The sequence below is a fragment of the Condylura cristata genome, unplaced genomic scaffold (genome assembly GCF_000260355.1).
Source record: "Condylura cristata isolate star-nosed mole 26May11 unplaced genomic scaffold, ConCri1.0 scaffold00002, whole genome shotgun sequence".
Lineage (NCBI taxonomy): Eukaryota > Metazoa > Chordata > Mammalia > Eulipotyphla > Talpidae > Condylura > Condylura cristata.
In genome coordinates this window covers 73,076,202-73,090,677 of record NW_004567103.1, presented here as the reverse complement: position 1 = coordinate 73,090,677, position 14,476 = coordinate 73,076,202, and the positions used below count along the sequence as shown (strand labels likewise).

General features: G+C 35.7%; 1 protein-coding gene across 1 annotated transcript in view; it reads right to left on the bottom strand.

Annotated features, from left to right (window-relative positions):
- Positions 1-14,476, bottom strand: part of DARS (aspartyl-tRNA synthetase) — a 63,818-nt gene that overhangs the window by 15,838 nt on the left and 33,504 nt on the right. The window contains exons 5-8 of the mRNA XM_004674689.2: positions 7,556-7,658; positions 4,124-4,204; positions 3,127-3,186; positions 379-490 (exon numbers count right to left, since the gene is read on the bottom strand). Coding sequence (XP_004674746.1) covers positions 379-490; positions 3,127-3,186; positions 4,124-4,204; positions 7,556-7,658 — 356 coding nt within the window. The remainder of the gene's footprint in view (positions 1-378; positions 491-3,126; positions 3,187-4,123; positions 4,205-7,555; positions 7,659-14,476) is intronic.

The following is a 14,476-nucleotide window of genomic DNA, read 5'->3' as shown; positions in this document are numbered from 1 at the left end:
GAATGAACATTAATGACATTTTTTCATCTAGAGTATTTAACAATTTTATAATGCAGTTTATACAAAACAAAACAGCAATACAATTTAGAAACCTACATAATGAAAGTAATTTCCAGCATAACTTATAAAAAAAAACAATCTTGCTTTGTGTGTTACTACCTCATTTTATAATTATCACACAAAACTCCTGAAATAAAGGAGATATAGCTAACTAACGTTAGTGACACATGACTACTACTGTGTAGCACTGGCTTCAAAATCCTACCATGGCAAAAAATGTTAAGGCATACTTTTTAGAACTTTCCAATTGCAAAAATATTTAAAAACTGAGAAGGTGAAATTATTTTTAATTATTAAAAGACATATTTAACTGCATACCTGAGATAATTTTAGGAGTTTGGATCTCCACAAAACCCTTGTTAATTAAAGTTTCTCGGAAAAGATGGCAGATGCCAGACTGCAGACGAAAGATTGCCTGACTAGTTGAAGTCTGTAAGACAATAACAGAATCTAATTAAATCAATCTGACATGAACAGAGAATGGAGTATTTTCTAATCAGGATGCCCACTTGCAAAGTTCATAGAGAAAACAATTCATTACAATTCATTGTGAGAGAAAGGTTAGGCTACACAACAATCAGTAGAAGGCGATATCTTGGAATTTTTCAAATTATGGAATGATAATTTTGCTTTTTTTGATTTTTTTAAAAAGATTTATTTATTTATTCATACAGAACTGGGAGACAGGCCAGAGTTGCAGGGGCAGTGAGAGGATTCACCAGAGACAGAAGGGGGGCAGCAACGAAGCACATTGCTGAGGGGAGCAGCGGGCGGGTCAGGAGAGGTCTGCCGCGCCATGTGGTCACCTCTGGGTCAGGCAGGGATCGAACTCATGCAGAAATGGCTTTTGATTCTTAGTGCTGTGCTTTAACCTGCTGCGCCACCAGGGAGGGCCAATTTTGCTTTTTTTAAAAAAGATTTTATTTATGCATACAGAACTGGGGTTAAGGGGTGGTGAGAGGGTTCACCAGAGATAGAGTGGGGAGCAGAACAGGCAGGCTGATGTATTCTGCTGAGGGGAGAAGCAGGTGGACCAGTAAAGACTCTGCAACACCATGTATGTCACTTCTGCCATGTGCATGTCACCTCTGGGACTGGGGATCAAACTTGCAATGAAGCGGCTGTGGCTGGCTTGCAGTGCTGTGCTTAACCCAATGTGCCACCAGGGAGGGCCCTTGCTCTTTATTTCTAACATTTCCTACTTTTGACTTTGCTAAGCTGAAAGAACTGGCCTGGGGTTAAATTAGTATATGTGCTGCCAAAGCTAGCATGGTGTATATTAAATTAAGCGGGTTTAACTTAAAGATTTTAATTTACTGATATATATAATGCTTATCAAAATGTAAAGTCAAAGGATCAAAATGCAAAAACTTGGCTGCTGTTCCCCTCCACTGTGTACATGTAGCTTTGCTTGTTCTGCTCCCCACTCTGTCTCTGGTGAATCCTCTCACCTCCTGCACCTCTGGCCTGTACCCCAGTTCTTATATGCATAAATAAATGAATTAAAAAAAAAAAAAAGAACACGAGGGCCCTCCCTGGTGGCTCAACTGGTTATGTAGCAGTGCAAGCTGGCCACAACCTCAGTGTGGATCCCCAGCCCGGAGGTGATCCACATGGCATGGCAGACCTCTCCTGACCAGCCTGCTGCTCAGCATTGTACTTCATCAATCTGCCTGTTCTGCTCCTCATTCTGTCTCTGGTGAATCTTCTAACTGCCCCTGTACCTCTGGCCCCTGCCCCAGTTCTGTATGAATAAATAAATCTTTAAAAAAAAAAAAAGGAACACTAAAAACCTGAGGTTTCTAGGCAGTGTATAGAGAACTTTTTATTATTTATTAATTTTCTTACATGTTGTTCATTTTTGTAAAATATTTAATTTCTCCTCTCAGTCCCATCAGTCTTCCAACACGTGATCCTGTGAACATTATAGTCCCTTGTGCTTGTCTTTCCCATTTAAATTTTCTGCCTCCCCTCCCCTGTTACATGAATTGGATCTGTACTTTGCTGGCTAGTTTTGTCTTTTATTCTGACCATTTGTTTGGCTTCCCTATAGCCCTCAAGAAGACTTTTTAGATAACTGCTAGCTTTTTTGTTTTAATATAATATAGATTAAAACAGAAGAGTTAGGTCTTCCCTGGTGGTGCAGTGGGTTAAGAGTAGCACTGCAAGCTAGCCCCAGTCACTTCAGTGTGAGTTAAATCCCCCGCCCTGGAGGTGATCCACATGAGGCAGGAGACCTCCCCTATCTCACCTGCTGCTTCAGTGTACTTTGTCAGTCTGCCTGTTCTGCTCCCCAGTCTGTCTCTGGTAAATCCTCTCACTGTCCCTACATCTCTGGCCTGTACCCTAGTTCTGCATGCATAAATAAATAAATCTTAAAAAAAAAAAAGGTAAATAGGACAGAAAAAGTAAGTAATCAACCTGAGGATATAATATAGGGCAGATCCTGAGGATATAATATAGGGCAGATCCATAGGGCAGAAGGGCTGGAATGAACACTTAAGGTAAAAAAAAACTTAAGCTTTATGTAGAATCTTTAGGTAAAGGAGGAAGATGTGGTTAAACCATTAAGAAAGATGACATTGGTTTTACTACAATGATAAAACCACTAAAGTCTTTCACTTGTAACCAAACTAGAAAGGGAAACAGAAGACTTTTGAGATTACCATATAAACCACTAGAATTAACTACTTCTTTATGATTTTTACTCAGATCAAATTCTACCTACTTGTTTTAAAATAATCTGACAATTCTTTTTTACTATTTTGTAGTGATACTAAGAGTTAACTGCTGAGTAACTTGCCTAAATAGCATCACCTAGAAGTAAGCCTATTTATTGGTTTCATTCTCCTGTCATTTTAAAATTAAGCAAGTCAATATCCTGAATTATTATTTGTCTTTGTTCACAGTTCTTTTAAGAGGGATCAGTAAAAAAGATAAATTGTTTCTTGTATAGTCATTGTTACACATAGGCAATTGCCAATTAGTTCTACATGTCTGAGACAGATATTCTGCTCCTCTCAATTTTGACATAATTATGTCACTTAATACACAGAAGAGACATACCCTTAGATCAATGACTCTGTTGTCTAATCTTGTATCTTGATTCACAGTAGCTCTTCCTTCCTAAAAAAGAAAAATTCCCTAAATATTTTAAGAACACACACACAAAGAAACAATTTTGGAAGCCATGTTTACTTTTAAGTGAGAATAGATATGTTAATACTATGTCCCCTAAATCATAGCTTCAAGAAACAAGACACCAAAAAAAAAAATTATTAAAAGAAACGGAGAGAAGGAAAAAAGAGAAATGAGGATAAACAAATGTTAATGCTTTCTATCTATTTCCCAGATCTAAAAAGCCTTGCTTAATCATTGGGATGTCAGAAGAATTCACCAGTTGCATCTTCAATGATTCAGAATTTTTCCTGCTAAGGAACAGATAAAAGCTGGCATTGAGGAGTATTTTTCAAGGCATTCTTGGCACTGCTAAAGGTTTCTGAGACACTTTCAGGGGATCCACTCAATCAGACCTACTTTTCATAACTATCTTTTCATTCTTATTTTCTGAGTGTACTGAGGTATTTTTGAAAAGCTACTCGATGTGTGCTACTGCAACAGAATAAATGCAGAGGCACATATAAAAATCTAATTTCTGTCTATTTGACATTAAAAGTACAGTGACAATGCCTCTCTTGACATTTATTTTTGTTTTGGAAAATGACTATTTTTCATAAAATACATTATTTTTATTATTCATGTAAGAATAATATATACACATTACTGCTTTTTAAATAAATTAATATTTAAATATTTAGAATTTTATCTTCTACTGTAAATAGAGACACACCTATAAAAACAAAAAGCTTATGGGGTAAATTATTTTTAAATGTGTAAAGAGATCCTCAGACCAAAAAGTTTTAGGATTGTTGATATAAGAGTAAATATGAATAAAAATAAAGCACAAATCAATTCATAGGTCTTCTTTATATAAAACTAAGACATCAGATAGTCAAACTAAACATATAGAGGAAACATACTATGCCAAAAATACAATTTTCACCTCTTCTCCTTCCACCTCAGGTCGGACAGCATCATCCAGTTGTAGAGGCAGGCGAGGTTCTGCCAAACTGATCACATAAATCTGAAAGTGAGAGAGTACCAAAAATATAATGAAGTATACAAAACTGGACATCTTTCCTTAAAAAAAAAAAAAAAGAAACCAAAAAAATCCTGCAGTTGACTTAAACATGAAACAATGTTTGCATATCTTTAACTGAAACTACTTGTGAAAATCAAACAAGATGGTACGTTTGTTCACTTATAAAATGGGGATTAGTATTTTTTGCCTACCTCCCTGGGTTGCTGACTAGTGAAATAAGAAATATTAAAAAAGCTTTGTAAATTCTTTTTTTTTCCTCTTAGTTGTTAATTTTTTTTTTTAAGATTTTTTTATGCATACAGAACTGGGGTACAGGCCAGAGGTGCAGGGGCAGTGAGAGGATTCACCAGAGACAGAGTGGGGAGCAAAATAGCAGATTGACAAAGTACACTGCTGAGGGGAGCAGCAGGTGGGTTAGGAGAAGTCTGCTGTGCCAAGTGGGTCACCTCCCTGGCTAACTTCACAGTGCAGTGCTTTAACCTGCTGTGTTCCAGAGAGGGCCCAATCTTTGCAAATTCTGAGATGCATAACAACGTTATAGGTGAGTAACTGGTGTGGAGGAGTCTGGGTTTATGGCCCTCACTTTGTCACATAAACACTGTTGTTAGGCAAATCACTTAACCTCAGAGCTTCAAAAACCTATTGTGTAAAATGAGGTCTGTGGTAAGAATTAAGTGGGATAATAAATATGCACACACTTTGCTCATTTGATGGAGTTCTAACAAATGAATTGTTATTACCATTCATAGCATTTGACTGTTTCTACCAGTAAGACCAAAGTCAGTTAAACTCTGATGTTCCTCTCTTTTTTCCCCACGTATTTTTTCATTACCATCTTTCACTAAACATGTTCTGTTTCTTTCTGTAGCTCTCCTAGTTAGGAGCAATAGGGAGTGTCCCTTTACAGTGCTAAAACCTCTCAACAATCACTCACACTAAATACACATTTTGTAATACAAGTTTTTAGGTCATAAAAAATGAGCTTGGGTTTTCTGGTTACCCTTAAAAACATGTTACAGTATTATTCATTCCCAATAATACTTGGTAAATCTGCTAAAGCACAAAGGAGAAGTAGGTATGATTCAGTTATTCCAGGAAGAGAAATTATATTCTTCTAACTGGTAGAAATTATCTTGCAGCTGTCATTTAGGGTCAGTACAGACATTTCAAGAAGACCTATCCAAAGGATACTCTTATACCCTCATAGTAAAATTGAATAATCTGCCACAACCCCTTATACTCAAGTTGTAGTACTTCCCTCTGATGACTTAACAGAAGCTAGATCTCCATTGCAAAGTTAGAGAACTGTTAGAGCGACCTTTTCTATTTTTGTAACTAGTAGAAATTCACTGTCTTCTTCATTAAGATGGAAGCACTTTGATCCCCAAGGATTTCACGTAGTACTTTGGCACAAAATATATACTTAGCAACTCCTCACTGAATAATTAAACGATAAGAGTCATTGCTTATTGTAAAATTCTATTTAATAGACAATACCTTATGTTTTATGATATACTTTATAACTTTTTATTAGAGAAAATTTGTCAGCTCTTCAGGCTTTTTATTTATTAACATTCATTGAAACTGTATTTTATGCTAGAGTATTTTAGAGGTATAATAATTTGCTTCTAACTGGTAGAAATTATCTTGCAGCTGTCATTTAGGGTCAGTACAGACATTTCAAGAAGACCTATCCAAAGGATACTCTTATACCCTCATAGTAAAATTGAATAATCTGCCACAACCCCTTATACTCAAGTTGTAGTACTTCCCTCTGATAATTGTTTTATTTATAAAAGTTTTGAAAAAGATTTTACTTGGAATATGGGAGCTGTGCTCTTGATAAGAATATACCTAAGCTGGCCCTCCCTGGTGGCGCAGCGGGTTAAAGCACAACACTGAGAAGCTAAAGCCAGTTCCGCATGAGTTCGATTCCCGCCTGCCACGGAGGTGACCACATGGTGTGGCAGAGCTCTCCTAACCCACCTGCTGCTCCCCTCAGCAGTGTACTTCGTGGATCTGCCTGTTTTGCTCCCCACTTTGTCTCTGGTGAAGCCTCTTGCTGCCCCTGAGCCTCTGGCCTGTACCCCAGTTCTGTATGCACAAATAAATAAATCTTTAAAAAAAAAAAAGAATATACCTAAGCTGGTTTGCCTTTACTAGGTCACAGGTGAAGTTGGTTAGAAATGAACTTACACAAAGGGAATAAAATAATTTAGCAACAAATAAAAGGAATAAACAAATAACAACAAAGTAATTTGGCAAGTTAGGTCTGTGAAGAAAATCTTATACTTTTTAAAGAGTTGAAGAGTTCCATGACAATCAATTCCAGTTAAATAAATCTTACTCCCCAATCAGTATGTGTGTGTGTGTGTGTGTGTATTTCTTCCTATATCTGTCAGTGCCTGACTGCTCTTACATGTTCACACACTGGCACACACACACAGGATGGGGTGGGGATGAGGAAAATGTGTGAATTTGCTTACAGTAGTTTAAAAGTCAATGATAATGAGCACTCGAGAAGAAAACAAATGTGGGGTAAATCTTTTTTATGAAAAGGAATTATTGTCGAAATGTAAAGCCAATATAGTAGTGACTCTTGACTCCTTTTTACTGTAAAATATCAGCTGTTTGATGATTATGGGGAAATATTATAATCAACACTAAGTATAATTAATCAACCTGCAGAAATATATCACTACAAGAAAGTTCACAGCAAGACAGGTTCACAATTCTAAGTATGTTTTACACTTTCCCCTATGTAACTGTGACTATTTATAAAAATAGCTACAAAAATTGCTCCTCCTATAATACATGTCTTTTTCGATGATATTTTCTTCCCGTCAAGAAGTGAATTTATTTTCTCCATCCCTTAAGCCTGAGTTTTGATATATAACTTGTTTTGACCACTATTTAGCAAATGTGATACAAGCAGAAGCTTGAAAATGTTTGCATGTGAGGGCTTCCTTCTCTCGTTGTTGAGAACTCTTTAGCACTATGCCAACAAGCCAAGGCTAGCTAGCCAGATGAGAGGCCACAGTGAGAGATGTCCCAGAAATATCAAAGAGCTCAGGTGATATCACAGGAAACAGATGTGTCATCAAAAATGAGCCCCTCACCCTAACTGCTAATGCACAGAATGGTGGGCATGTAAATTTTAAGTCACTAGGTATTATAGTGGTTTGTTACATAACAAAAATTGATTCCGTAGACAATTTGTAAACCTTAATATATTACATCAGTTCTAACTATTAAAAACATATAGTATGACATGAATACCAATAAAAACTACTCAACTTATTTTCCACCTAATTTTATATTATGAAACGTTACCTTTTGAACATGTAACTCTACATCTTGCTGTGTACAGCTTCCAATTTTCTGATTCACTTTTCTCACAACACCTTCTACATCTACGATGCTCTCTTTGTTGATGCTGTCAAAAGAAAAAATTCCCAACTTTAATCATCTCATCAGAGGTGTCAGAACTCATTCAGTATTTCTACAGTAAAGCTGAATATATTATGCTCTTCTTTAATACAGTAAGCCACTTGAGATAAAGCCAGCCTATTTAACCTACTTATAATACGCTATTAAGCAGCACACTTTGTGAGGTTCCTTGAAGAGATGATATTTCGGATGCCATAATTTAGATACCATTTATAAAATACTCTAAATATAAAAGACAATAGCATCAGTACTGAATTGTGAAAGAAGGAAAAGTCTTTCAATTATTTATTAGAGAATATTTCCCTCCCTATAGTTGAAATTTACTAAGATCAGCATTTCCTAGAACAAGAAACACTGGCTTCAATAAATGCTATTAACGACATGTAATGGAGTTAAATAGTAGAAGAAGGTCAAATGAAAGGATTTCAAGGTAACAGGAGGACATTAGGGTGCTGCAATAAAATCCTCACTGCCTATAGTTTCTAAGTATACATTGTCATTGGCTCTATGACAGACAGCTTATTGCACTGTGGACTCTCATTTAAGAATATCTCTATGAAACTTAATATATACTCTCCATGTAAGGTAAATGCATCTCTAGGTCAGTTTAATTCTAAAACAAACTTAAATTTTAAACATAAGAAACTGAAATTCTTAAAGAAAATTAATGAAGTAGTTTATTAATAAACACTTGGATTATTTGTTGATCTCTAGTATACAACCAAGGGAAAAAAAGTATAATTCATTATGCTATTTCCCATTAAAAATGTATTAATTTTGGGCCTTCCCTGATGGTGCAGCAGGTTAGGACGCAGCACTGCAAGCTAGCCACTTCAGTGTGAGTTCGATCCCTGGCCCCAGAGGTGATCCACATGGCATGGCAGACCTCTCCTGATATGCTCGCTGCTCCCCTCAGCAGTATACTTCATCGATCTGCCTGTTATGCCCCCACTCTGTCTCTGCTGAATCCTCTCACCACCCCTGTACCTCTGTATGCATAAATAAATAAATCTAAAAAAAAAGTATTAGTTTTACTTTTGTGTATATTCTTGTACCTGAGAGAATGTGATACAATATACTTGTGGAAAAGTTAAGATTTAACATTCAGGTCTCAGAAAGTGATATCAGCATCATAGTGCCTCAGCTGGTCAAAGACAACTTCCCATGTAGAACTATCAATCAAAACTCTCAAATGCTACATGGAACTGCAGAAAGTAAGGTGAAAAGAAAAATCCAAGAGTGATAACTGAGAGATTTTAAGAGTTCCTCGCACAGCTAGTAGTAGAAAAGGCAAATATGTACTATCCTGGATCCTGTTTATCTGGTTTGTCATAAGACTCAGCTAATTTTTGTATTAGCCTGTCATACAGGACTGAGTAACTCAAATCCTTGCCTAGACTCCTACAAATTAACGCAACCAGATCTAATACAAAAGAAAACAAGAACCACCCCCCCAAAAAAGGCATTAAATTCTAATGGTTCTGATAAGGAATTGGGTTGTTGGTAGTTGGGGCATTACTAAACAACAAGCTTACTTTACACAAGAACACCATACTCCATTTTCATATTAGCTCAGTGTGGGAGAAAAGGATTAAAAAGAGGATAATAGATCAAGTGAGGTAAATTAAGAAAGAAGAATTTTCACTTTCTAACAATGTCTAGAAACCTGCAATATGTCTTATTACCAACTAACAGCCAAACTATAGCCAAACCACCAAAACAAAACTCAACAGTGCACTTTTCTTGCATCCTTCTAAGTTCTCCTGCACTAGAATTATTACCTAATAATTTCAGCTTTTAGTTAAAATATGTGTGCTGAGGTAAGTTGTTGGTGAATTATATGAGACCTGAAGGGATCACAAAAAGATCCAGTTAACTGTAAAAGTGTTTCCTGAAACTGTCAATCTAGTGTCGAAAAGTCTTTCCTCAATTGTGACTTCCATATACCAGTTGTGTCACCTGTTTGCATGAGTAACCTTGATGTCCAAATGTAAGATTCAGGCCTTATGAGAATTCTATTGCTTACTTCACATGTTTTCAAAAGGAAGGTTTATTTCTTCTCCACTGATCAGGGTTTACTGCTTCATGGTTTCCTAATCTGCTCCAGTTAGAACTCTACCCTACACATCCCCCATTATGTTTCTGCTCTCTTGTTTCTAAGGAGATCTTTAATTTTTTTAAATTTAATTAATTAATTGAGTAACATTGATTTACATCACTACATCAGATTCAGAGGAATAGGTTCACACTGTTCGGTCTTTTATATTTAGACAGTCTTCTTCAACTCAATTCTTTCTCTCCTCAAAATTACTCCTTTTATTTAGGACCTAAAAACTTAGTACTAACTCTACCTTTAACACTTTCTTTAATTCACTAGTCATACCTTGTTTTATTTGCTTTCCAGATACTGTTTCTTTTTTTTTCCCTCCCAAACAAGTTTAAGGTTTATAGGAGCCCTGGTTTATCAAGCCTATCAGTGCCGTTATTACCAAAGTCGTGCATTTATTCAAGTCTCTGTGAACATTTTGTTAATTTTTGTAATATCTCAAAGCTTCTCATAATTATGATGTCTGTTACAGTGCTCTGTGATCAGTGATCTTTGATGTTACTACTTTGTTGATGACAAACTAAATATGTGTTTGATCAGACACTCCCCCATCTCTCTGTTCTCTAGAGCCTCCTTATATCTTCACATGCAACAATAATGAAATTAGACTAATTAATAACTCTTATAAGTGTTATAAGTGTTCCACTGACAGGTAGAGTCCCATGTTTCCCAAAGCTAGAAATGACTAAACTTGATGAGTAAGATATCCTGAAGGTCAAGGCAGGCTGACATCTAGGCCTCTTGCACCAAAGACAGTCAAATTGCGAATGTAATAGAAAAGTTCTCTAAGAAAAAAGTGCAACACAAGTGATCACATGAATGGTGACAAAGCAGAAGAGCCTTATTGCTGATATGGAGAAAATTTTAGTGATCTGGATAGATCAAATAATTCACACCATTCTCTTAAAGTCAAAGGCTAATCCAGACCAAGGCCCTAATTATCTCCAATTCAATGGATACTGAAAGGTCAGGAAAATGCAGAAGAAAAGATGAAAGTAGCAAAGAGTGGTTCATGAAGTCTGATGAAAGAAACCATATTCATAACACTAATAGTACAAGGCAAAGTTGCAAATGCTGAAGTAGAAGTTGGAGCAAGTTGTCTAGAAGATCTAAGATAATTGATGAAGGTGGCTACACTAAACAAGACGTTTATAATGTAGATGACACGCCCTTATAGTGAAAGATGATGCCACAAAGACTTTCATAACCGGAGAGGAGAGAAATCAATGAAAGGCTTCACTGGATAGGCTTTCTCTCTTGTTAAGGGCATACTGCTGGTAAATTTAGGTTGAAACCAATGCTCATTTACCATTCTAAAAATCCTATGGCCCTTAAGAATTACACAAAAAAGAGGCTAAATTACTACAGATACAGCAGAAATCCAGAATACAATGATTACTATAAACATTTATATGTAAACAAATTCAACAATCTAGATGAGAAAGAAATTCTTAGAACTATAAAGACGCCCAAAGCTGAACAAAAAGAAATAGAAATGTTACACCAATTATAAGCAAGTGAAAATGAAACAGTAATCAAAACCTTTTCAAAAAACAAAATACCAGGACCAGATGGCTTCACAATTGAGTTCTACCAAAAGTTGAAAGAGGGAGCTAATGCCTACCTATCCTACAAAAACATTTTCAAAAAAACCAAGAAAGGAATACTAGCAAATGTATTTTATGAAGCCAACACTGCACCCATACCAAAATCAAACAAAGATAACATTAAAAAAAGAAAGCTACAGACCAATCACCCTAATGAACACAGATGAAAAACTCAATAAAATCTTAGCAAATTAAATCCAACAATGCATCAAAAGGGTTATACATCATGACCAAGTGGGATTTATTTCAGAGACACAAGGATGATTCAACATCTGAAAATCAATTAATGTAAATAACCACACCAACAAAAATAAAAATAAAAACCTTATGGTCATATCAACAGATGCTGAGAAAGCATTTGGTAAATTCCAACAGCTATTTATGATGAAGGCCATCGAAAAACTTGAAATGAGAGACATATCTTAGCATAATAAAAGTCATATATGACAACAAAGGATTGAGAATATTATATAACTTTAATTGGTAAAGCAGTAGCAGGGTCTCAGATAACTGACTCCAATTTTGAACGTTCTCCTCTGGGTAAAATGCTATCAAACAGCATCACATGCTACAGAGATCTTTCTTGAAGTAAGTCAATAGACACAGGAAGAGTCCAACTGATGAACTTTTCTGTTGACGTAAATTGCCACAATCACCCCAAACTTTAGCAGCTACAAGCAATAAAAAGTGTGGCAACACCTTCCACTAATAAAAAAAAAAAAAAAACTAGAACTTTCTGAGGGCTCAGATGGTTAGCAATAAATATTTTAAAACTAAGGTGTGTATATGTTTTTTAGTTTTAGTACCATTACACACTCAAGAAATTCCACTATAGTGCTTCTATAATTTTTTATGTACTTGGGGAAAACAATGTTATTTACTGTGATAATTGCTTTATGTAACAATGATCTAGAACCAAACTCACACTATCTCTGAGGTTTACTTGTAGTATTATGTGCTAAAATACTTGATCAACAAGACTGCAAAAACAACATTTTTAACACTGTTTCTAGAACTAAATAGTCACAAAAAAATTCTGAAATTTCTTAAGGTAGGCTGAGGCTAAACTTCTGTTATCACAAATTGTTCCGGTCAATCAGATATAGAGGATTGACCTTTTATATTTATTATATTTTGACCTTTCAACCTCAGTACTTATCTTACATAGCAGTTATATGTTGTTAATAGAATAGCCCTTTCAGATTAAAAAAAAAAAGTATTTATTTATGCATACAAGAACTGGGGGACAGGCCAGAGGTACAGGAGTGACAGGATTCACCAGAGACAGAGTGGGGGGGCAGAACAAATAGATATGCTGAAATATACTGCTGAGGAGATCAGTGGTAGAGACATGAGAGGTCTGCCACACCATGCAGGTCACCTCCCTGGCCAGTAGTCAAACTCCTGCTGCAGTGGCTGTGGATAGCTTCATGGTAGTGTGCTTTAACTGTACCACCAGGGAGGCTCTAGATTTTTTTTTTTTAAAATTTCTTTATTTGTATATATTTTACAGTAGGTGTAGTCTCCATAGAATTTCCACCACCAATTCGCTTGTGCTCTTCCCATCCCCATTATGTTCCCTCTCTCCCTCTCCCCTGCAGAATGTCTCTTATTTGTAGTTATCTAATTATTTTTGTTTAGTTTTGTGGTATTTTAAAAAATGTTTTTTTTTTTCTCCAATCCCTTAATTGGTTTCCCTATATTTCTCCTTTGAGTGAAACCATCTGATATTTTCCTTTTCGATCATTCCTAGGTTTCTTTACACCTTGGAAAATTTAGCTCTATCTACGTCTACATCTGGATTTACATCTATCTACATTCACTTGTATGTATAGGTAAATTCAGAAGAAAATACATCAAAACAAAAAAGAATCAAATTTGTGAAAAAGATAAATTACCTTTTTACACTTTTAAACTAATGTGAATTATATCTGTATTTTGAAAGAAGGTTGTATATGACAATCTACAAACAACTTGGGGTTTTTAGAAGCTATGGCAAGGGAAAAAAAAAAAAACATAGTGGAAGCAGAGGAATGCCTGGGAACCATTTTATTGTACAGAAATGCATGAAATAATTTAAACACATCTTTTCAAGAGTGAAGTCAGCTATCTTTATTAGCACCACCTCCTCCAAAAACACACAATTAGTGTAATGTTTTATGTCTTTTAATTTCCTACCACCCTTTTAACCCTCCATATAATTAATCACTCTGCAAATAAGATGAATTAGTATAGCCTTGATATTAAAAATACCTAGCTAACAGATATAACAGACTTCATATCACCCCTTAGGAACAGCAACTGTCAATTCATAGTTTACTTATAACTGAAACTGTCTTTATAAAAAATTATAAAAAAGCCATATCAATAGATGCGGAGAAGGCTTTTGACAAAGTTCAACACCCATTTATGTTTAAGGCCCTTGAAATCCTCGGAATAGAAGGAACATACTTCAACATGATAAAAGCCATCTATGATAAACCCACAGCCAATATTATCCTCAACGGAGAAAAGCTGAAAGCCTTTCCTTTGAGATCAGGGTGTCCACTATCGCCACTGTTCTTCAACATAATACTGGAAGTTCTAGCCACAGCAGTAAGAGAGGAAAAAGGCATACAAGGAATCCAAATAGGGAAAGAAGAAGTAAAACTATCCTTATTTGCAGATGATATGTTAATTTATATGGAAAACCCTAAAAGCTCCACAGAGGAACTCATCAAAACCATCCACCAGCTTAGCAAAGTAGCAGGATATAAAATCAAAGTCAGAGGCTTTCCTATACACAAACCACCAATCAGAAGCAGAAATAAAAAAAAAAAAATCCCCTTTTCAATTAGAACAAAAAGAATCAAATACCTGGGAGTCAACCTCACAAAAGAGGTAAAAGACCTCTACAAAGAAAATTACAGAACACTGTTAAAGGAAAAACAAGAAGACACCATGAAATGGAAAGACATCCCCTGCTCATGGACCGGGAGAATTAACATCAAAATGGCCATTCTGCCAAAAGCAAAATATAGATTTAATGCCATCCCAATAAAAATCTCAATGACATTCTTCAAAGAAATAGAAAAAATGTTGATGAGATTC